Source organism: Lissotriton helveticus, chromosome 2_1, assembly GCF_964261635.1.
Source record: "Lissotriton helveticus chromosome 2_1, aLisHel1.1, whole genome shotgun sequence".
Taxonomy (NCBI): Eukaryota; Metazoa; Chordata; class Amphibia; order Caudata; family Salamandridae; genus Lissotriton; species Lissotriton helveticus.
In genome coordinates this window covers 824,697,441-824,720,421 of record NC_136059.1, presented here as the reverse complement: position 1 = coordinate 824,720,421, position 22,981 = coordinate 824,697,441, and the positions used below count along the sequence as shown (strand labels likewise).

The window sequence follows — 22,981 nt, the reverse complement described above, 5'->3', positions numbered from 1 at the left end:
AAGACCATTTGCCTTGAATTTGCAGTTCCTGTAGATGACCTCCCCAGCCCTCCATGGCGGAATCCATTGATTCCTGGAACCACCACTGCAGAGTTTTCACCATCCATGGAGTTATTCGAACTACATCTTCGAAGGATCCCGAAACCGGTTGCCACAGTTTCTGTAGCTCCTCCTGAAGAGGCCTCATTTTCAGTCTGGCTAGAGTTACCAGATTTATCACTGAAGAGCACATCCCCAGGAGCGATTTGTACATTTGCACCAAAACTGACACTTTTTCTGATATTGTCTTTACAGACAAGAACGTTTTGCCTTGAATGATGTCTAAGGATGCTCCCAGAATTGATATTACTTGAGTTGAAAGCAGAACCGATTTTTCCCTGTTCACAGTAAGTCCCAATGTTTCGAACAGACCGAGGCAAGTTTTCGTTGCTCAGGGGGCGCTAGGTGGCGCACGAGCAACATGGCCTCACTGCTGTGAGGCTCCTGCAGCTCGATCTCATTATCCTCTAATTTATCCTGCCCAGGAGGACCTAGGAAAGGACTCACTGCACTGGATCGAAGGACAAAATCTGATGACCTTGCGGTGAAGTTCAGAGAGCCCCAAACGGTTGCTGCCTGCTGCAGAAATACCTGCATAGTGCAACCCGGGACGGTGCTGGACGCACCTGGATCCAGTGCGGAAGCTGCAGGCTACGCATTCACTGGGGTGCCCACGTGGAAAACAGGCCACGTGCATACCAGGACTGGACTACGCGGTGCGACGGTGAGGCCGCAGTGACTTCACAACAGTTTACCCTCTCGCGAGCACCTGACGGGCTGGGGGGTAATAAATCCCCCTCTAAGCCTCCAGTCCCGCGGAGGACCACGGGCGGTCTACATGAACTGTTAACTGGGAGGATTCCCAGTCACGGCTCCCTCATTATCTGCGGGGCAGAATTAGCACCAGCTTGACTTAGCTTACTGGCTTGACACGCACGGAGGGCAGCGCTGGCTGTGGAAGAGCCCCATTAGCATTGCAGACACGAGGTGCGCCTATAGGAGACATAAACCAAAGTGCTGCAGTATTCCCTCAGGCCTCACAGAAACAGTGTGTCCTTAAGCACTGACTTGTGTCGAATCCATAACCCGCACGGACCCTGATGCAGATAGTGTCCTAAGCCTTCATCTGCAGGAATCAGAGTCAAAGCTGTGAGGACCGATGACAGAAGATACACCCAGCTGTGATATTTCTCTTATTTTTTTATTCTCTGCCACTTAAGAGGCCCGATTAGCATTTCCCAGCCTGGCCCATTTGCTACTATCAGGACAGTCCATTCATTCCCTTCTTGCTAGCTGAGAGTGTAGGAACATAATAATTTCAAGTTAGGACTGCTGCTCCTGGACTACAAGGAGCCTCCGGATTGAAGTGGGCTGCACAGGGAGGAGACTAACTGGTTCTGGCTATATGCAACACAAACTGATCGTATAATTGTGTGCCCTGTGCCAGAACAGCGTATAAAGGAGGCCGAACGTCGCATCTCCGATTCGGAAGACAACGCATTGACAATGCAAAAGCAGATGGCGCAGATGGATAAGCTACTTAGGTTCATCGCTGACAAAAATAAAGACCTAGAGGCGTGCAGCAGAAGAAACAATATCCGCGTTATTGGCATCCCGGAGAGCACCAAAACTGGCCGGATGGAAGACTTCATAGAGAGGCTGCTGCGTGAAACGATCAGCGCTGAGTCACTATCCTCACAATTCATAGAGGAAAGGGCACACCGTTCCCTGGGCCCCAAACTGCCGCCAGGAAGTACGCCACATCCCATCATTGCGAGGTTGCTCAACTACCGTGACCACGACGTGGCTCTCAAAATAGCACGTGTTCTTGAAAGTTTCCTGTGTTTACTTGGATATGGTACATTTGCTTTCTTTTGGAGGAGCAATGATAATATATAAGTAGTGTGTTGAAATTTCTTCGCTGGTAGGGAAAGCATTTGCTACGAAGAGTTGGTTTGCATGGAAGCTGCTGTTACATCGGTTTATAGCTATGTAAGATATGGCCTCTGTATTACTACCTAACTATTCAATAAAAATATTTCTGTCCATAAATAGGAAATCTGGTATGCAACATCTTTAAAACACACCCACCATTTTGTTATTGTGCCATAGCTTTCATAAAGGGACAATACTTCATTGTTACTAACGAATACGGTTTTCATCTGCATTCATTGGGGAGCTCTGAGATAAGATAAGATCATGCAGCCTCTACAGACTTCCCTGGTCACCGAAGTGTTGCCGGAAGCAGGAAGCTATCAAGAACATAACAAGAACAAGACTCACTAAGGGCACAATTAGATTCACTGCTTGTTGAGATTTTACACCTCTCCCATCCTATAAAGCATTCAGAGTTTTTAAAAAATGCAATACATTTTTCATTTTTGAGTATCACATCAGTAAACACTCACTACTTGTAATGCAATCTGATTTAGTATTTTTTTGTCCTTCGGATGTCCAAAGTTCAACTTATTTTTGCTTGTTCTTGGTTAGCTGTATTTGAACAATAATACCTATGTTTCTAGAAGGAGTTTCAAGAAGGAGAAAATAATCTACCAAGTGACAATTTGCCAGGCTCATGAATGTGAATTTACCATACAGTTGTTGGAAATATTCTCTGCAGCAGTTTTCATAACTTGAGACAAATACAAAGTTACCTTATATACCTAACTGTAATATTTCTCATAATTAGCCATAAACATATGCCATGCATTATGATGAGAAACTTGCATTAGCTTTGTTCCACTTACAGAAATGTCAGGACTTGAAAGTTCACACAAAAGCTTTTTGGCATCAATAACTGCTTGGTATAGCCTCAGGAACTGCCCATCGCTGGCAACAAAGCAAGCACTTGGAGAATTACAATAGGCACCTAAAAAATATTTTAATTAGAGATTAAACATCACAAATTTACATGTGAAATGTGCAAATCTAGTCACTGCATATATTACACTACTCATTAATAGAATGAGGAACCTTTCTAATTCCTGTCAAACTTTAATGTTCTTAAACCAAAATGAAGTCAATGTAAAATAGCACAACGTTTTACATGGGTGAGGGGGTATATAAAATAACTAACAAGGGCATATTCTGCTGTCTGTAAGTTCACACTGATCTGAAGAAAAAGTGTCCAATCTTCCAAACAGCGTAACCAAAGTGTGAAAACAATATGTAAAGGTAATATATTCTGCCACCACAAATGAATAAAACATTGCCATGAGATGTGGTCTCACATTTATGAGTAGGAGCAAAAGAAGATTTGGCACTCAAACTATCATGATTATATCTTGTGTGTTCATTTATTTTTTTAGTTTGAGATTTATAGAGCACAGACAATCAGTCAAGGAGGCGCAGATCTGAAATGTTCCCGATTCCAAGCAGGAGCAGCCTACCAACACCAGTATTTTATGTTGATTCTGGTACTTGATATTCAGTTTATTTCATGACAGATTCAGCACTATGAGGTTCAGAATCATAAAAAAACAGTAATGAATTAGCTACCCACACGAGGAACAGACAAATATTGTGTAGACAGAGTGTAGGCCATTAATATGTCTGCTTTAGGGGCTGTTTTTGCTCACATAATAGCATATGTTTTTCATGCCTGTATATAAAATTATGGCTTTGACAAGAAAGATTGTTAATTCAGAAATCTCATTCACATTAAATTCCGAAACCCCGTAAAAAAAGAAGGTATGGTTTCATAACTGCAATCTTAGTTCTCTCAGGGTAATCTCCATTGAAATCATAAGCATTGAACAGTCTCGCCCACGTGCCGGGATCCCAAAGCACTTCTTTAAAATATATATTCCTAAGTGTAGACATTCACCTGGAGGCAGGGCTAGCAGCCTAAGATGGCAGCCACATATGCTGATCTAACTCCCAGACCCGGGATTCAATATTCTACTATCCCTGATACCCTGAAGCATTTGACCACTGGTTCGCCTCTGGAATCTGCCTGAAGGTAGGCTGCTGCGACCAGTGCTGGCCTGGGTCTGACTAGTGGCCCGCACAGCCAGCACTCCTGGCATCCTGGAGGGGACACCACGGTGGATGAGAGAGTGCTGAGACGGAAGACTAAGTAGGGAAGGTGAATCTGTCAGCACCCGTACTGCAATGCCTTCATTGTTGGACGGATCGGATGTCGGAGACTAACAGCCGTGCAGACCAGTGGTGAGCATAACTCCCTGTTGCTTTGGCCTGCATGCAGCGCGGCTACACAAGCCGTGGCCAGGAGGCTGGGATGGCATGTTAGCAGCTGCAATCCTGTCAAGGGGCGGCTCGGAAACATGATGAGTGGGGACCCACGCTCCTTCCTATACCTGAAATCCTGCCAACTGGAGAAACAGACGGCTGCTGCTCGTGCTCTGGTGGACCGCCCCTGGAGATTATCGGAGCGCCTTCCCCATGGTGCCACAGCCTGCGTGTGGCTTGGTTAAGGTGTCTGCGGCCTGTGTGGTCGTGAGGCCTGGGCGGTCCTGCACACCCTGCCAACATGGGGTGAGATTACAATGGGACAGATCCCTCCAACCTTGCTTAGAGTTCTTCCTTCCGCTGCACCCTAAGACCGTCTGTGCGGTTGCAGGGGCCTGCACCCAGATTATGCCTTCATAGGTGCATTTTGGAAGGACCTTGGTCCGGTGTATGTGCCACCCAGCCCCTCGCAGAAACTCTTGCATTTGCAATATACCTCAGATGCCAATGGAGAGACAGTGTGGACCCTATCTACTGCATTGGGTGGACCGAGAGTGAGGTTGTGCCTTCTGCGACTGCTGGTTTGCCCTGCCCCACAGAGGGCATTTACCTGAGGTGAGGAGTGGCCCGGTGGAGTCATCTGTGGGCCTCAGTTGCTCCAGATGATGGAGTGTGTGGGCATTCCGAGGGCCCCTTGCACCCCTAGTGGATACCTGCTGCTACTTTGTGCATCTTATTTCACCTGGGGGTTTGAATGGGGGCGGCCGGGGGAAGGGCTGCGGTGGTCCACCACCCTGGAGATTTTAGGCATCCAGCAGAAATGTCCCCCTGCTCCAAATTACAAGCCATAAGGTAAAACTGATATATGGACTCCCTGATCGCTGTCAGGTACATGGACCATTCATGGGGCACACACTTTACTAATGGAAGCACATCTGAATAGCTGACCCATCATCTCTTGAACTGGGTCATCAAGATGGTGTGCCGCTGTGTCCTCTCTCCCAAAACACAGCCGCTGTTCTCTAGGAAACCATTTTGCTATTGGGCTGCTTGGTTTGTCTAAACATCAGGAGGTCCATGCACAGACTAAAATCATGCTTATGTTGCACCTGCAACGATATATTATCTATATATTGTCTGTCTCTCAACCCCGTGCCTGGAGTGGTAAATCCAAACACTCGCTGGATAGGCTTGACTGTCGCCTGGGCAGCAACAATGGGATATACTAAAGAACAAGTTCCTTACCTTCAGTAACGATATATCTGTAAGAAACATAAGTTAGTTATAGATTCCTCACCTGGATGCAGTCTGACGCCTGGGGGTAATTCTAAGGTAAGGAATCTATAACTTACATGTTTCTTTCAGATACCAAGACTAGAGCTCCTCCGGCCCAGATCCGATCCCACTCCCCACCATCCGAAGGCTCATCAACCCACTCTCTGAATGAGGCAGTGCATCCCCAACCTCTTCTGTGGACAAATTGGATGTCATACGCCAGGAGATCCGGGAGTCTCAGGGAGCCATTGCGCTGCAACTGGGGGTGATCACAATAGATATTAGCCTACTAAAAGAAGACCACCGTAAGTTAACGGAGCAATTCAAAACTAACAAATCAGAACTGGCTGCTTTAGCTCCATGTTCGAACGAACACAATATCCAGATTCTACAACTGCGACAACAGGTAGAGCATCTCCAGATAGATTGTGGGGCTTCCCGAGGGAGCTGAGGACCCCCGCACAACGCAATACATCGAGGACTGGCTCAGGAGGGAGGTGGCTTCTACTGATCTCTCTGTACTGTTCATTGTGGAGATAGCGCACCGGGTCCACTCCACGAAACCCATCCTTGGCGTAAATGCATGCCTATTGTTGCTAAAATCCTGAGACCATGATGTGCTACTGCAAGCAGCTCACAACAAGGCCCCTTTCCTAGTAAATTACTCAAGGGTCTCCATATTCTCAGACTATACAATGTACAGCTCAAGCATGCATCCTTCCAGGAAATAAAAACCAATTTGCGCACGGCCCACCTCACTTATGCTCTTCTCTTCCCGACCAAAGATAAAATAATTAATGTTCAGCAGTCCCATTTGTACGATAGCCCCAGAGAGTGCTAGGGGGTGGCTTGAACAGCATTTTCTGGACTCTGCTGGACAGGGCGCTCGCGCAGTGGCGCCACTAAGATCAAAGCGTGTCCCTCAGAGACGTAGGATGGGACTCACCATACAGGAAAGTGTCGGGGGAGCACCTTCCCAGAGCCAGGCCCTAGAGGGCCAGAAGGAGACGCTTTGCTCCGCAGTGGCGCAAAGATCTCCCGGCCACCCATCAACTCCAGCTCCTTACAGAACAACACTTCGGACTTGGATTCCACTGGAAGTGTGGCTCCGTTCCCCTCCATCAGCCCACCGCTGACTAACGATCTTTTGGGGTGACCACTGTGGACACTACTCTCATACACGTGCCCACCAACTGTCTGTTGTTGACATGGTGCTGCTTCTCTGGGGTTCTGGGTGGATGCCAGAGATGTTGACGCACACAGACTTGGCATCTACCTTGTATGACTCCTGGTTTCATTGGGCCATAATACACCATGTTCGTTGATACCTGTGTATTAGCTAAAGAGTTGCACCTGGTTCCTGCACTTGTTGTGGTCCTTGGTCCGGTTGGGCATTTCCATAATCTGCTCTAACCCCGCCTACTCCCCTTAGTGGGGTGAAGGCTGTCCGCCCCTATGGCGAATGCACACATTTTACAGTTGATATGGGTTCTGTTTGATTTCAGGTTTGGTTGAATGACGAAGAATCACTAAACCGAGTGTTGTGGGACTGTTTTTACTCACTCACTTAACTTTTTAATATGCACCAACACTTTTTACGGTCCTGAGGAAAGCCAGAATTAAGAGAAGGCACTGGCTGAAACATGTCGACCAACACCGGATGTAGGAGGTCGTAATTCTGCCACCACAACATCCATCTTGCCTTGTTTTTAACCGCTGACAGGGGCCCATTTATTAAAATTTAATTAGACCTCGGGTATTGGGACGCCTGTCAAGCCGTTTTAATCTCACTTCACCCTTTCACTACACTGCACTCTCAGTAAAATACCTGCTCCGCTGTAATCAGGCATTGAAGCACACCCGGGACACATTAGGTGTCACTGGGTGGGCCCGATGATGAAGCATGCCACCAACAAGGTTGGTGGGTGAGGGCTTCATGAAGACACCAAACAGGTGCCACCACGTTTACTGTATCATTTCGGGAATTGCCTGTTGGTAGTCCTGGCCTGGGTGTTTAATCATGTGAACTCCATATTAATTGATCTCATATGGGTTTTAGGCCGGGGCCGGGCACCTTTGAGCAACATTTGAATTCATCTGCTGATCTGTAAGTACACCAAGGTTAAGAGGGGGCAATCCATCTGGCCTTCATGGACCTCAGCTCAGTCTTTAAAAGAGTTTTGTTTTTCTCTCAAATAGTGTTTATTGGCTTGTCACTTTAATTTACACAGCCAATGAGGTAATGGGAAGTGCATATAATGTTACATGACAACACAATGCCATATGACAGTTGCTGCATTTGTCACAAATATAAAGATGCCAGTGATGACATTACGGACTACTGCAGTACAATACAACACTACTTTTGCGACCGTCATGTGAGCCTTTGATAGAGTTAACTGTTCCAAGCTGTGTTCCATATGGGAAAAGACCCTGCATTGATTCTTTTTTGCATGATTTGCACAAGGACCTCTCAGCATCTGTCAGATATGGTCCTAATGGTGAATGCACTCAGCACTTTAAACAGAAACGGGGGGTTCGCCAGGGCTGCATTTTAGCACCTTTTAAAGTTGGTGGTCACCCAATCCCTGGCTTACTATTAGCAGATGCCACTGTATTCATTGCCCTGATGGCCAAGGGGTTACAGAGACTCCTAGATCTTTTTATTGATTTTATGAAAAGCCTTGGTTTGTCCATTAACTTTTCTAAGTCACATATGAAGAAGTTTGGCCCACCCAAACCAAAAACCATGACATTTTTAGTAGAAGGCCACCATATTAGCCAGGTTGTTCAGTTTAGTTATTTGGTGTTCTACTGGACTCTGGTCTTAATTGGCACTTTTTAATAACTTATAATGTGAGGGCTTTCACAGGGTTAAGTTTAGTATAGGGGACTTTTTTCCGTTGGCTAGGGCGCACCCATATACAAATTGTGTTGACACATTCAAGACTAAGTGCATTCCAATGACCATTTATGAATATGGTATCTGGTTAATTCAAATAGCTGAAAACACGTTTCTCAGGGGTCTCCTAGGGGTTACACAAAGTATACCCTTTGAGGTTTTGCATGAATAACTGGGCATGGGATATGTTATTGATTATATTCGGCTTTGCCCCTTGAAGCTCTGGCTTTCGGTTTGGACAAAGAAGGAGTTAGGTCTCAACAGACTGATCGTGGAAGATTGCATGAACCTGGAAAACTCTTACTTGATCCCCTGATTGGCTTATGTTTCCTCCAACATGAAAACCTTAGGGAGACCGTACTTTATACTGATCCAAATTGTATATCTAAAACTGATAATAGATGGGTTAAAGAAGCATTTAGACACAATGCGGCAGCAGATCGTGAGGCCATTGCATTAAATAAAAACTTAGTACATCATGCAACACTTGTGCAAACGGTTAGTGAACTAGAGCCTTATCCTACTTGGAATATGTATCGCCACCAGAGACGTTTATTGAAATTTTTCAAGTTTAATTTAATTCTGTGGCTACTGCCTTCTAATCATGGCTGCTTTAAAAAATTCAATGCTGTCTTTGTGTGATTGTGATAATGTCTCTTTAATTAAACTCTACATATTGTTTTAGTTTGTCCGAAATACAACTAACTGCGTTTTGGTACATCCCCTTCTGAAGCTCATGAATTTCAACCAAGTTAGACCTGCGTTGTTTTTACAGTTTTTAAGTGCACCCACACTATGGTATTTTTTATGATGTTTTCTTTCTGGGGTCTTAAAGCAATCCAAATGTAACTAGTGCTGATGTCGACATTTATTTTACTGTGTATGGCTGTTATGATAAAAAAAAAAATAGAATAAAGAATATTGATTAGTTGATTAACCTCATTAGGGGGAAAGAGTGTCACAGAGTTAGCATGTCTAAACTGTAGCTGCCGGCATCCAGTGGAGGAATGGGAGCCCCTGATTTTACAGCCTATTGCGTAGCTGGGCAATTGTAACGAACTACAAAGATGGAGTTTATGATGTCATCCAGTAGTTCTAAGCGCGAGTTCTCGTGCGATTTCGAGCACAAAGTAGTGCGCCTCTAAATCCATCAAAAACAGGGTGAATAAACAATGCTCCTGTTTTCAAGTTACTGAAGAAGCATTATGCTGTCTTCATGTGATTTATACACCCCGAGATCCTGGTGACTCGGACTGACAGGCCAGCTATATAATTAAGCTGATAGACCCTCTGTGTTTTCTCTGTTATACATATAGAAGTTGCTGGGGATAATAACCAGGTACGGGTCTTTAAACCTTATATCCCCTGGACCCTCCCGGAGTCCATTTTGTTGTTGACAATTGTAATGGTTATCATACCGGTTGGCAGGACATAACTTGTTTGAAATAGCATGCACAGTCCCACATCTGCAACAGGGGAGGATACACAGACTGCTATGCCCAGGTGGCGTGGTAAGCAAAAGAACAAAGGATGAAACCCAGATCCTTGTGACTACGGGTGAATGTTTTATTTGTTCAGCATTCCGTCTATCATTTGTTCCTTTTGTCGCCCTAAGTGGGAAGGGTATACCCAGACCTGGGTCCCGTGCTCACTGTGCCACTGGATTCAAGCTAGCCTGGCTGATGAGGGGTAATGCTCCAAAACCGGTCCAAGGATGCTTGTTTCTGGTACAGGGGGGACATGGCTTGGCAGTTTGGGCTGGAACGTTTCCATTAGGGGCAGGGTCGAGACTGATTTGTGTATGGCTGGGTCCAAACTGGGGTGGCGTGGTGAGCAAAAAAACAATGGATTAAACCCAGATCCTTGTGACTGGAGGTAAATGTTTGCATTGTTCAGCATTCCGTCCATCATTTGTTCCTTTTGCCTAAAGTCCTCAGCATTACATGAAGGTTCACTTTTGTTATGCATAACCATGACTTATTGGAAAATGACACTAAAATATTTTTACTATGCAAGTACCATATGACCTGAATATTCCACTTTGTGGCCTTTCTACCCCACAGGCACATTGACAGCTTGCAGGTTAGCTCACTGGGAACAGGCCATGGTGACGTCAGTTGGTTCACTGTTTGCAGATGGCGTCCTAACACCCCATGCAGATTTTGTACATACTCATGGTTTGCCTGACTTGTTGTTCTTGACTCACGCTAGTATTCTTCGTATGTGTGCAAACATTGGGCAGCTGATAATACAGAACCCGTTGCTCATGAACTACTCCGAGCACTGCATACAATGGGGCATGGGAGCCAATAGTACGATGGCTGTACAGGGGCCTTACGGTGTTGCTCGCTCCCCTGAAAGTCAAATGGGAAACTGAGCTGTCTAGGGAACTCACTGATAAGGTATGGTCCTGTATTTTTGAATACCAGCCCAAAAATTCCCGTAATACCCAATTCAAGTTTATTCAATTTTCAATATTACACAGGGCATGATTTAACATTGCACACAATTCACGCAATGTTCCCAACGGCTACCTCTGAGTGACCTCATTGTTGGGCACCAAATGCGGAAATAATACCCATGCTCTATTCTTGCCCTTCTCTGACTTTGTACTGGAGAGGGGCTTAGAGGTCGCTATCGGAGCTGACTTGCCTGCACAGCTGGACCACACTGGAACAATGCATACTGGGTCTTTCTCCATTACCCAAAACTGCTAAAATGTTGCAGCGCTTTGCAGGCCTCTCTCTACTACTGGCCAGGAGATTACTTAAGCAGCCCTGGAAATCCTCACAAGCTCCTAGAGAAGAGTCTTGGAGGGAAGAGGAGCTGCTTTGGGGCTTGGCAGAAAGTGAAGTGCTGCAACGTGAACTGTACAGGGGCCTATGAAACAAACCAATCTCCTTTGATTGGAATGCACTACTTGAACAGTTCTGCACACAGGTGTCTGATGTATGAAGGTAGGGAGCTGGATGTTTACCTGGTCACTGCCCTCTGTGAGGTTCATAGTGCAGACTCTGCGGTGGGGGTGACATAGCTAGGGCCTTGTGGAACCACGCCTAGCGCCTGGTGCTGCTTCAGAGGTGTGAACAAATGCCCCCACAGGATCACTCTCTCTTCCCTGGTATTGACGCAACCCTCTACATGTCCGCAGGGTGAACCAGCTACAAGTGATCAATTGCCTCCTGGGTCACACCAGACTCCACATGCACCCTATCGATTATGATTCTGTCTATAATATGACCATCCAAATTTGTTACGGGGAAGGGACGGGCATTTGGGGATTGTTTCATCTATAGGTTGTCATAACCAATATGTGGTCCTGCCATCCATGCTATTACAATGCACATGGTACCCACTTCATACATTGTTACACGTATAATTGTATCACTTACATTTTGCATTGCAGCACTTAGGGATATTTGTTGTACCATGTACCACTTTGAAATGCAATAAAATATGTTTTTTAAAAAAGTGTAAATATTCACCTTACTTCAGGAAGGCCTAGTTTTAGCACATACTTTTTTTTAAAGCGTTTTGCAGCCTATAAAGTAGGCTATATTGGCCAATTACTTAAATGTACTTTTAAAAAAACTCAATTAGTAATAAAAACTAGGAAATATTACCAAAAACTCTGTAATTGTGTTCTTATTTCTCTTTCACAAACATTTTTCGAGGAAAAGTAATAGGACAATGTAGACATACAGGCTGAAGGTATGTAGATATGAAAATGGATGCTGCACTTTTAAGGGCCCACAGCACTCCAGTATCTCACCATACTCAGCAGGTGGCAGTTACCTCAGTTCATTTGTTACAGAGCGAAAGAAAGTAGAACTAATAAAACATAGATTGTCTATTGATTATCTTTGTCACTTCCACTGGTGAGGAAGGTAGGTTGCTTAGGGCTTCAATGAGGGAGAATTACGATTACAGGTAAGTAACCATTCCTTCTATCTCAGGGGGATCTCTGTTAATAATTATAAGCAATGAATTGAGTTGTAAGCCAACTCGTAAACAGGCAGTGGAAGAGAAAAAGATGATATATAGAAGCAGTTAGGCAAAGAAATTCATTAACCACTTGGCTGCTAAGGGGTGTGCGAGTGGGTCCATTGACTTTCCATTGAAATCAATGGAAACTCCATGACGAGTTACCCTTGTCATTAGCACTGAAGGGGTTAAGGAAGCTTAATCTACTTGAATCGCATGTTCTAGCATGTCAGTCTAGGTAATACTGCCTCGTAATGGTGTGAACAGAGCTCCAAGTGGCCGTCTTCAGATTCTGCAATAGGAAGATTCATCATCAAAGTAGCTGTTGCTGTTTTACCTCTGGTACCATGCGATTTTGGTTTACCAGTCAGCATTTTGTTTGGTTTCTGATAGCACAACATAATGCAAGAAACTATCCATTTGGATATAGATTGTTTAGACATGGATAAACCTGTAAGTAAAGGGCCATTATTCACTAACAATTGTTTGGTCTTATGAATATGTTTAGTTTTGCTGTAAAGGACGGATTCTAAAAGAAAATCAGTAGGATAAAGATGTGATTAATGTGGAAAACCAAGGTCACTTTGGGCAAGAATTTCGGATTAGTTCTCAAAACTACCAGCCATCAATAGGCAAGACCTGTGCCTGAGGAGAATCAGCCAAAGGAGGTGAAAACCTCATGTCCAAAGACATTGATACTAATATGAACGCATCCTGGATCTTGACCTGGATCTGGATCTAGATATTGATGTGGGTCGATACCTGTGTACGCATCTTGATGAGTGCCTCAACGAAGAGTGCCTTGAATGGTGATGGTGACAATTTGAAGTTACTCTTGACTGTGACAAGATCTAGACCTTGCATAAATAGTCTTAGATCTTTGTGGTGATACTTGTAGTCTTACTCGGAAAAGGTGCCTCAGTCTGAGGAAGAATCAGAGGTGAAGTAGGTGGAGTAGGAGCTGAAGGAACTAGTGGTTGTGGTAGAGGAGGCAGAGCGGGTCTGGACTGACTACTGGTGATGATAGGGAGTACACTTGTGAGTAGGCCGAAACTAAGGTTGATGGTAACCAATTTGCTCTCTTTTTTTCTGACCAAATAATCAGATTGGGTAGGTCTCCCAGTCGAATGGCTTTGCGATGTCAAGTTCCTCCTATGCCTTGAGGTCAGGGTATCCCTCAACGTTGATCGTCTGCGACTCAATGTCGAATGCTGCCTACTCTTCTACAACAACCCAGCTCTCGACAACGAGCATGTTGCCACTGTGCCCCACCATAGTTCCCGACATTGAACGGGAAACTTTATTCTTTTCCTGGACTTCTCTTTTAGAACACGGTCTCAGGGAGTCTTCAGAGGATGTTGCCAAAGTCCTGGCAGTAGACTGACCCTTTCCCACCATTAGATTGCACCTCTGACTGTCTTCACCATTCTTGTGTCACATGGAGGTGAATCTTCACCTTGTCCTTCAGCGTACTCCTGAAAAAGGTCTTGCAGTGTTGAAATTTATCAGGAATGTGACTTTCAGGAAAAAAAGGATATGTACAGATTATGAAGAACTGATTTTGCCTTTTTTCTGCCACAGGCAGGATATTTAGCAAACAGATGGCATTTTATTTGCCTGAAAATACACGTGCAGGAGTCAAAAGACATTAAGTAAAGCTTATGTATAATAATGTGAAAAAGATTTTTAATGAAGACAAATTTCAGGAAACCGGTGTCTGGGAGACTGGTATGGACACCCCAGAGCCTCAATGGAATTAGGGGCCTTGGACCCTGTTGGCTGTCTGAGAGGGCTGTGACCTCTAACCCCCCATGTGATCAGAGGCCGGCAGTAGCTTGCAGGCCTCATCCTGAAATACTGATGTGGCCCTGTCCCCTGCTGCCTTCTAGTGAGCAGCGAATAAACAGCTGTGAAAACCAACCTCAGCTCCCTTTGGAGATGAGTGCGGGATGGTCCTATTACACAGACTGCACCTGCAGACCACCACTACCATGAGCAAAGGGGATTATATGCAGGCCAATCCTCAATATCAAGATAAACCGTGATAGAGGGCCCTCATCCCTGGAGAGGCAGATGACCGAGACATTAAAACACTTCACCTGCAGCAAAGTCTTCCATTGAAGGCACACTTGACACACTCATAGGTATGGTGGATAAAATAACTGGAAAGCTGGAGAAGCAAAAAATGGACAATAACTGTTGAAATGAGAATATCCACCCTCAAAGATGGTACTGTCAATAACAATGAAAAATTGCTGGATATGGATGAAGTACTAAATTTCATAAAAACCAAGAACGAGGACCTGAAGGCAAGATCCAGGTGCAATAATCTGCACCTGGTGAGCATACCTGATTCAACAAATATTGGCAATATAGCAGACTATGTGGAGGATCTCGGTTTAGATCAGACAACTTGCTGTGTGCTCTCTGCAGTCGAGCGGGGATATTTTTCACAGTCCCCCCTCCCGGCTCCTGCCAGAGGCCTCCTTCGCCCCATCTCTGCCAGACTATTCAGTTTCAGAGACTGAGACATGGAGCTTTGCATGGAAGGAGGTGGCTATGTTTTATTTTTATGCTGGGTCACCTCTACCGGTGGATGGAGGCCAGGATGAAGAGCATATGGTGTGCCAACCCCCCCCCCCCAGTGAAAAGCTGCCTTGGTACGCCCCTTGGATGACACACCGTAGCAAAACTATGACAAACGTTGACATGGAAAGTCAGCTACACCACAATAAGCTGTTTGTTGTTCATCATGATGCGCCAATCCGGCAAGCACTTCCTAGTGGAGCAGCTCGTTTACCAACACTTTTGTTTCCCCCTGGGGTAATCCCCTTAAGATTCAAGAATTGGTCCATAAGCAGCCTAAATGCGTTAATGCTCTGTTGCCATGACATGGGAGGGTTAATCGCTAGCTGTTTGGGTGGGCTTGTGTGGGTAGGGGGAAGGACCCAGGGGCGAGTAGTTGGGAAGCAACTACATGCAGAGAGCAATACGAGAAACAGAAAACAACGCATGTCACGGAGTCACCATAAATGCAGACATCTTGGCGGGCAAAAAGTGTCCTTGTCACTGTGCCATTGTCCACTAAAGATTGCTACCCAACTCTCATGAGTAAGGACTGTAGGACTTTGACAACTCCTACCATACAATGTCCGGCGCTCAAAACACCTATGCAAATGCAGAAAAATCCTTGCATATCTTAATAGACAATATAGATATAGTGCTCTCCCAGGAGACACACGTTACTGAAATATTCAGGTCCCTCTTTGCTGTTAAAAGGGTTGGTTATTGTGCACTAGCCACATTTTCCCTGTACCCTTTAGGCAGCTCAAGGAGATTAAGGACGCACAAGGCCATTATGATATAATTCAGGCCCTCCATACACGGCAAGCGCCTTACACTAATAACACATAGCATCCCAACACAAACGTCCCAGAATTTGTGATGCAGGTCTGACATAGAAGCAAAGAAAAGTCCCTGTGAACGGCTCCACTGGAGCAAGAACTACAACATAGTCTTTAACAGAAGCACAGACTGCTTCAATGTTGAGTTTTGTATGCATTGTGCGGCAGCTGAGGAGCGTAAGGACATAATTAGGGACAATGGGTTGATTGATCTATGGCGGCAAAAAGACCCTTTGTCTGGAGTGGTTACACACATCTCACCTTCGCATGTTTCTTTGGCTCAGCTGGATTACTGGCTAGAAACGAGAGATGTATGTGCTTGGGTGAGGAGAGCTGAATACCTTCAATGTATATATTTGGATCACACTCAGGTAAAATTAACAATTCAGATGCCAGCAACTTAACACCAATCATTTCAATAGCATCTATCTCCGACTGAACTGCACAACACCACATTCAGGCAAGACATAAAAGCAGAACTATCCTTCTTTCAGATAAATGTAAACTGTTAGTTCGGTGGGCACCGTGGGGAGCCTTTAAAACCTATATGTATAGCTGAACAACTGGGGGTGCTAAAAGCACTAGACACAAGACTAGATAGGCTAGAATCAGATATCAAGACATTAGAAAAGTGCTTAATTGGCTGCACTGATGTACACATATTGGTGGAACTGAGGACTAAGTTACCAGAGTTCAATAAGGTAGCTGATCAGGAACTGAAACACATAAATAGGCAGGGGCAAGGACATATTGGAAGTTGGAGAGGCCTGGTAGGACCCTGGCGGCCCTACTGCACCAGCCGAGGACACCCCAGGCTATAGTCCAGCTGGAAAGGGATGACTGACTGACTGACAGAGACACACTCAGACAGACAGACAGACAGAGACACACTCAGACAGACAGACAGACAGAGACACACTCAGACAGACAGAGACACAGACAGACAGACAGACAGACAGACAGACAGACACAGACAGACACAGACAGACACAGACAGACACAGACAGACACAGACAGACACAGACAGACACAGACAGACACAGACAGACACAGACAGACACAGACAGACACAGACAGACACAAACAGACAGACACAGACACAGACACAGACAGACACAGACAGAAAGACACACACACAAGCTATTTGGTACATGTATGAGCTATTAAACTAACCTATACATGTTGCCCACATCCACACTATCTCCTGACTATACAACTTACTTTGGCCAAATTATATTGGCTTGGCTGGAGGCCCTGAAAGGCAATTCTTAGACATACCCATGACTGTTGATGAAATAACAGTTGCATTCTCTGGACTACCCATGTGTAATGCCCTGGGAACTATGGTTTTCTGTCAGAGTTCTATAAAACCTACTCTCATCAACTAGCTTCCCAGCTCATGCAAGTGTACAAAGAGGCACTGCAGGTGGGTATACTCCCTCCTTCATTCAGAGAAGCTGCCCTCAAGTCACTACTGAAGCATGACAAACCCCTTTGCAGCGTGATTGGTACTGTTCATTATCTCTCATCTATGTCAAGGCCAAAATATTTCCAAAGGTGCTTGCAGTCACCTGCTACTTCTATTACCAGATTTTGTCTTCCTAGACCATGCAGGATTTATCCATGGGTGACCAACAATACACAACCTCAGGACCTTGTTTTATGTGGTACACCAATTAAACCGGGAATTGAGAGCTGTAGCAGTTTCTTGGAGTCCACCAAGGGGCTTGACTCCTTGGAACGCGAGTTCTTGTTTGCAGGCCTGGCCAGGATGTGGGTACTGCCAAGCAGCTTTATAACCTGGGTGAGGCAGCTAAATGGACATCGAACAGCTAGAATCCAAATAAATGGTCTACTATCACAGCTAATACCTTTGTCTGCGTTCTCAATTATTATATGCTTTGGCGTCAGAACCCCTGGTCTGCTCAATCAGGCAAGTATGTGCCCAACGAGGCCTAAACTTCACCCCAGCAATTAAATAATATCTCTTTGGAGTGGAGTAGTGTGGCTCACTGGTTAGAGGCGGCAGGCCTGAGAGCAGAAGTCAGCCTGGGACCAGGGTTCAATTCCCGACAAGGCAGGGTCGTGGACCTTGGTCAGCGGACTCGATAATTCTCGCTTCGGTGCTTACTCTAATCAGGGGTTCCACTCGGCAACTCTGGGCATTAGCTTGCCTAATCTCCACAACGGCCCCACCAATTCCGGGGATGCCTGGCTCCACCTTGGGGACTCCCAGCAAGGGACCATCCCACAGGGAAAGCCAGGACGGGTTCCCCAGAGTTATACAGCGCCGGGACGCCCCGTTGCTGGGGCAGCTGTGCGCTTTACAAGTATACTACATTTACATTTACATTTACATTTATGCAGATATCACCTTGTACCTGAGAGTCTAGGACAGTAACTTAGGCCCAGTCATAAGAGAATTCATGATATTCAAAGCTCTAGCGGGCATCACTATTAATTGAAACAAATCAATTATTTTTCCCCTAATACTTGGGGGTATAGGTTAACCAGGATAAACAGAAGAGATATCAGAGAACTAAGAGGTCATTATGAATATGAGTGCAGATTATCAGGTGGAAACACGTCCCGCTCTCCTTGATGGGCATGCTTGCCCGTACGAAAATGGGAATATTGCCCAAACTATGATACCTGTTTTACACGAAGACTTACAAGTGGGGTATTCACAAAATGAGAGACATGTATCCCGAAGGACAATTCCTGGAACTCCAAACAATGGACACCGAAGGCAGGCAGAACACATTGGACAGATTCATGTACTCAGACTTCGAGCACTATCCAGGAAATACAATCAAGCATTTCCACTGGTACTGCCTGCATGTCTGGCACTAGGTCAAATCATCACTAACCCTTCAATAAGCACCTAGTGTACACGCTTCACATTATAATACAGATGAAGGTCCTCCATCGCTATGCCTAGTAGCAGATCAGGGTGGGAGGTAGGAGTGGTCCTACTGCTGTGAGCAAACTGGCACAAATTCACCAAATGGCAGGCTCTGCATAATCCATTTCAAATTTCTGCATTGGGTATACTGCTCACCACTTGCACTGCACTAGTGTAACCCCTTGGCAGTTTCCAACTGCTTATGAGGTAGCCTCAAATGCCAACTTTATACATCTTGCTTAGCACTGTACACAGGTTCATAGATTTTGGCTGGAGGTGTTTGACCCGAGATGAATGATACTAAACTAGAACCCTTTCCGAAGCTTTGCACTTTTAGGGTGCCCTAAAAACATACAGCGTCGAGTGCAATGCTTTGTATCTGTGGCTCTGTCACTGGCAAAAAGATGTTAGCCTGTGAATGGGGATGGGCCAAAATCCCCACTGTCAGACATGATTTACAATAATGAACAGCTGGAATTATAGTACTCCACCATACCCCAAACTAACAGGCCAAAATACATCTGGGGCCTTTTTAAATTTCTATCTGTATATTGGACCATCCATAAAGACAGTGCAGCTGGTCATCCCCTTGAAGGTATCCAGGCATGTTGGTAACAACACAATGATTGACTGTATATCCATAAACATGTCTTGATGTCTGAAACGGGTGCTCAATGTTACATGATCAAGACAAACCATAATAGTCTTTTGCATGTGACTTTATATAACATTTGACACATCTTTATGTGGTGCATTTGCTTAAGTTGTAGAAATCATTCAAGAAAACTAAAAACAAATAAAACAATGTATTATAAGAATTAAGATAACTCCCACTACTATAAACTTTGGATTGCCTTTCCCATCCTACAGAATCGAGACAGGGCTTAAAGACATCTCTGTAACATAGTTAAAAGAGATGCAAGTCTGAAATGACATCTGTCAAGGGAAAGATTACCAACTTTGAGTGAAGTTCCCACTCTTTACCTTCTCAGAGAAATACATTTTACTCTTTGATGGCTCTCAAGCACTAACAAAATCATTGCTGAAAGGTAAATGTAGCGGTTCAGAATCCCATTACAAAGAAACTTCAGAGAACTCAGGACCTCTTACCCACGTTTCTTTATTTACTACAAAGTAACCAGATGCTTGTTTGACACTCCTGAGAATTAGGTTAAGGCTTTTAAATTCAACCTGAATTATTTTAGCTCTAAAACAGCAGTAAGTAATTTTGGTTTATTCTAGGACAAAAAGCATTTTTTCACAAATGCTCAAGTTACTACTTGTGTAAAGATATAGCTGTAAGACACATTAGTTGGTGATAGAATCCTTACCTTAGAGTATCCCCAGGCGTCAGACTGGATCTGGAAAGTTTTGCTTAGTAGTACCCCTGCACGTCAGCAGGCGGCGTCCTGCGGCTAGGTGTCCATCACTGGTGTTGTCAGAGCGGAATGATGTCACAGACAGTACTTAGGCGCCACCCATGCACTCTGACGTCAGTTCTGTACACGACTTTCCGCGCCAGGAACACAGAGCCATGCAAGATACTGACCACTGGTGCAAAAAACTAGCGCCCTGAAAGGGATGACCTTAACCCTAGTAATCAGTTTGCAGAACGGGAGGATGGGTGGGGCGGTAAGGAATCTATCACTAACGAACAAGTTACTTACCTTCGGTAACGCTTTTTCTGGTGGATACAGTATCTGCCTGTGGATTCCTCACCGTGTGAATATTCCCTGCGCCAGCAGCATTCGGAAACTTTTGTAGCTCTCCACGCCGACGACGTCACAGAGGCATAGCTTCGCTCGCGACCTCGCTGACGTCAGCAGATCCATAAGAGAGCCTCGTCTGTGCCCCGAGGCACACTGACGGACCGACATAAATAGATACAGTATACACAATACAACGTAGTCAAATCAACCCACACAGTGTGAAATCAATGCAAAAAGCCAGAAGAAATAAACATTTCCATTAAAAGATATAACCATAAAAAAATCATTATGTAGGCATAGAAGAGTGGACAACGGGGAGGCGGGTGGGTCAGTGAGGAATCCATAGGCAGATACTGTATCTACCAGAAAAAGCGTTAACGAAGGTAAGTAACTTGTTCTGATGGACACATAGGCCAGTGGATTCCTCACCGTGTGAAAAGAATCCCACAGCAGTCCCCACTCCCGGAAGAGGGTGTCCACTCTTCTATACCAAGAAATCCTGTAGGACAGAGTGTGCAAAGTGGCCATCCCTCCTCACTTCGGAATCTAAGCAGTAATGCTTTGATAAAGTGTGGAGGGAGGCCCAAGTTGCCACTCTACAAATGTCCTCAACAGGAACACCTCTAGATAAGGCAGATGTAGAAGACTTTGCCCTGGTAGAATGAGCTCTTAAACCCTCTGGAGGTTCCTTAATGGCCAAATAGTAACAAATCTTGATGCACAAGACAATCCATCTGGAAAGTGTGCGCTTGTGCACAGCTCTGCCTTTTTTGCAGCCAGCAAAACCTACGAAGAGCTGGTCATCCACACAATAGTCTTTAGTTCTATCAAGGTAGAAGCTCACCGCCCTCTTTGGGTCCAAGAGGTGAAGCCGCTCCTCCTCCTTGGAAGGGTGAGGTGGAGGATAGAAAGAAGGAAGGGTAATGGACTGCCCCAGATGGAAGGGAGTTATCACCTTAGGCAGAAACGCAGCCCTGGTCCTAAGAACCATTCTTTCAGCATAAATGGTCAAGAATAGGGGTTTTGAACTCAGAGCTTGAAGCTCACTTACCCTCCTTGCCGAGGTAATACCATCTAGAAAGACAGTTTTAAAAGACAACAGTCTCAAGGGACACTTGTGCAAGGGCTCAAAGGGAGAACTCATCAAGTAGGTTAAGACAAGATTTAAGTCCCATTGAGGCAAAATAAATGGAGTGGGCAGAAATTTGTTGGTAAGGCCCTTAATAAAATGTAACAATAGGAGATTTAAACAAGGACGGCTGATCCGGCAAACAAAGGAATGCCGACAAAGCCGATAAATAGCCCTTCACAGTAGCCACTACAAAGCCCTGCTGGGCTAAAGAAAGAGCAAACTGAAGGATGTTGGATAAACGAGCCCTTAAGGGGTCAATAGACTTCTCTCCACACCATGAGACAAATTTGGACCAACTATAGGAATAAATAGACTTGGTGGAGTGCCGCCTGGCCGAAAGAATCACATCCACCACGTCAGGCGAGAGAGAAAAATAATTCAGATTGCCCCGTTCAATCTCCAGGCATGAAGGTGTAAGCTCTGGAGGTGGGGGTGTAGAACCTGCCCCTGCGACTGCGAGAGGAGGTCTGCCCTGAGAGGGAGACGGAGCAGAGGGCACAAAGAGAGGTGGAGAAGATCTGTATAGCACAACCTTCTTGGTCAATCCGGGGAGATCAATATGACTTGGGCCCGGTCTTGGCGAATCTTTCTTAGAACACGAGGAATCAAGGGTATGGGAGGAAAAGCGTAAAGGAGTTGTGAGTCCCAACTCAATTGAAACACGTCCTCCAAAGCTCCCTGCATCGGATACTGGAGACTGCAGAATGACGGGCAGCGAGTATTCTCGTGAGTAGCAAACAGGTTAACCTGAGGAGTTCCCCACGTCCGGAAGACGTGACGACCCACCTCCGGATAAAGCCTCAACTCGTGGTCGGCTGAGAACTGCCGACTGAGACTGTCTGCACGTACGTTCAGAACTCCGGCCAGATGATTTGCCATCTGACAAATCTGATGGTCCTGAACCCAGGACCAGAGATGCAGAGCCTCTTTGCAGAGACAATGCGATCCCACCCCTCCCTGTTTGTTGACATACCACTGCACGGTAGTGTTGTCCGTTAGGACTTGAACCAACTGACCGCGAAGGGAAGGGAGGAAGGCCTTGAGTGCCAAACGTATCGCCTGTAACTCCAGAAGGTTGATGTGAAACAACCTTTCATCTGGAGACCAAAGACACTTGATCTCCAGGTCCCCTAGATGAGCAACCCACCCTAGAGTGGATGCATCCGTTATCACTGTAGCCACCGATGGAGGTAGGTGGAAGGGCTTTCCCTGAGACACCAAGATAGATCCGCTGCAGCTTCTCTGGAGATCCTCACAGACTCCCTGAGATCTCCATTGTGCTGATACCACTGCCTGTGGAGGCACCACTGGAGAGCCCTCATGTGCCAGCATGCATGGTTGACCAACAGAATGCAGGAAGCAAACAGACCGAGCAGGCGAAGGACCTTCAGGACTGGAACGACCGCTCCATTGTAAAAGAAAGGAACCATTTCCTGAATG

The 22,981-nt window shown here is 45.5% G+C and overlaps 1 protein-coding gene across 4 annotated transcripts in view; it reads right to left on the bottom strand.

Annotated features, from left to right (window-relative positions):
• The window catches only part of DMXL1 (Dmx like 1), a 2,287,446-nt gene that overhangs the window by 1,513,204 nt on the left and 751,261 nt on the right, over positions 1-22,981 (bottom strand). For all 4 annotated transcript variants that reach the window (XM_078675553.1, XM_078675555.1, XM_078675552.1 and 1 more), the window contains one exon: positions 2,787-2,908. In XM_078675553.1, coding sequence (XP_078531679.1) covers positions 2,787-2,908 — 122 coding nt within the window. The remainder of the gene's footprint in view (positions 1-2,786; positions 2,909-22,981) is intronic.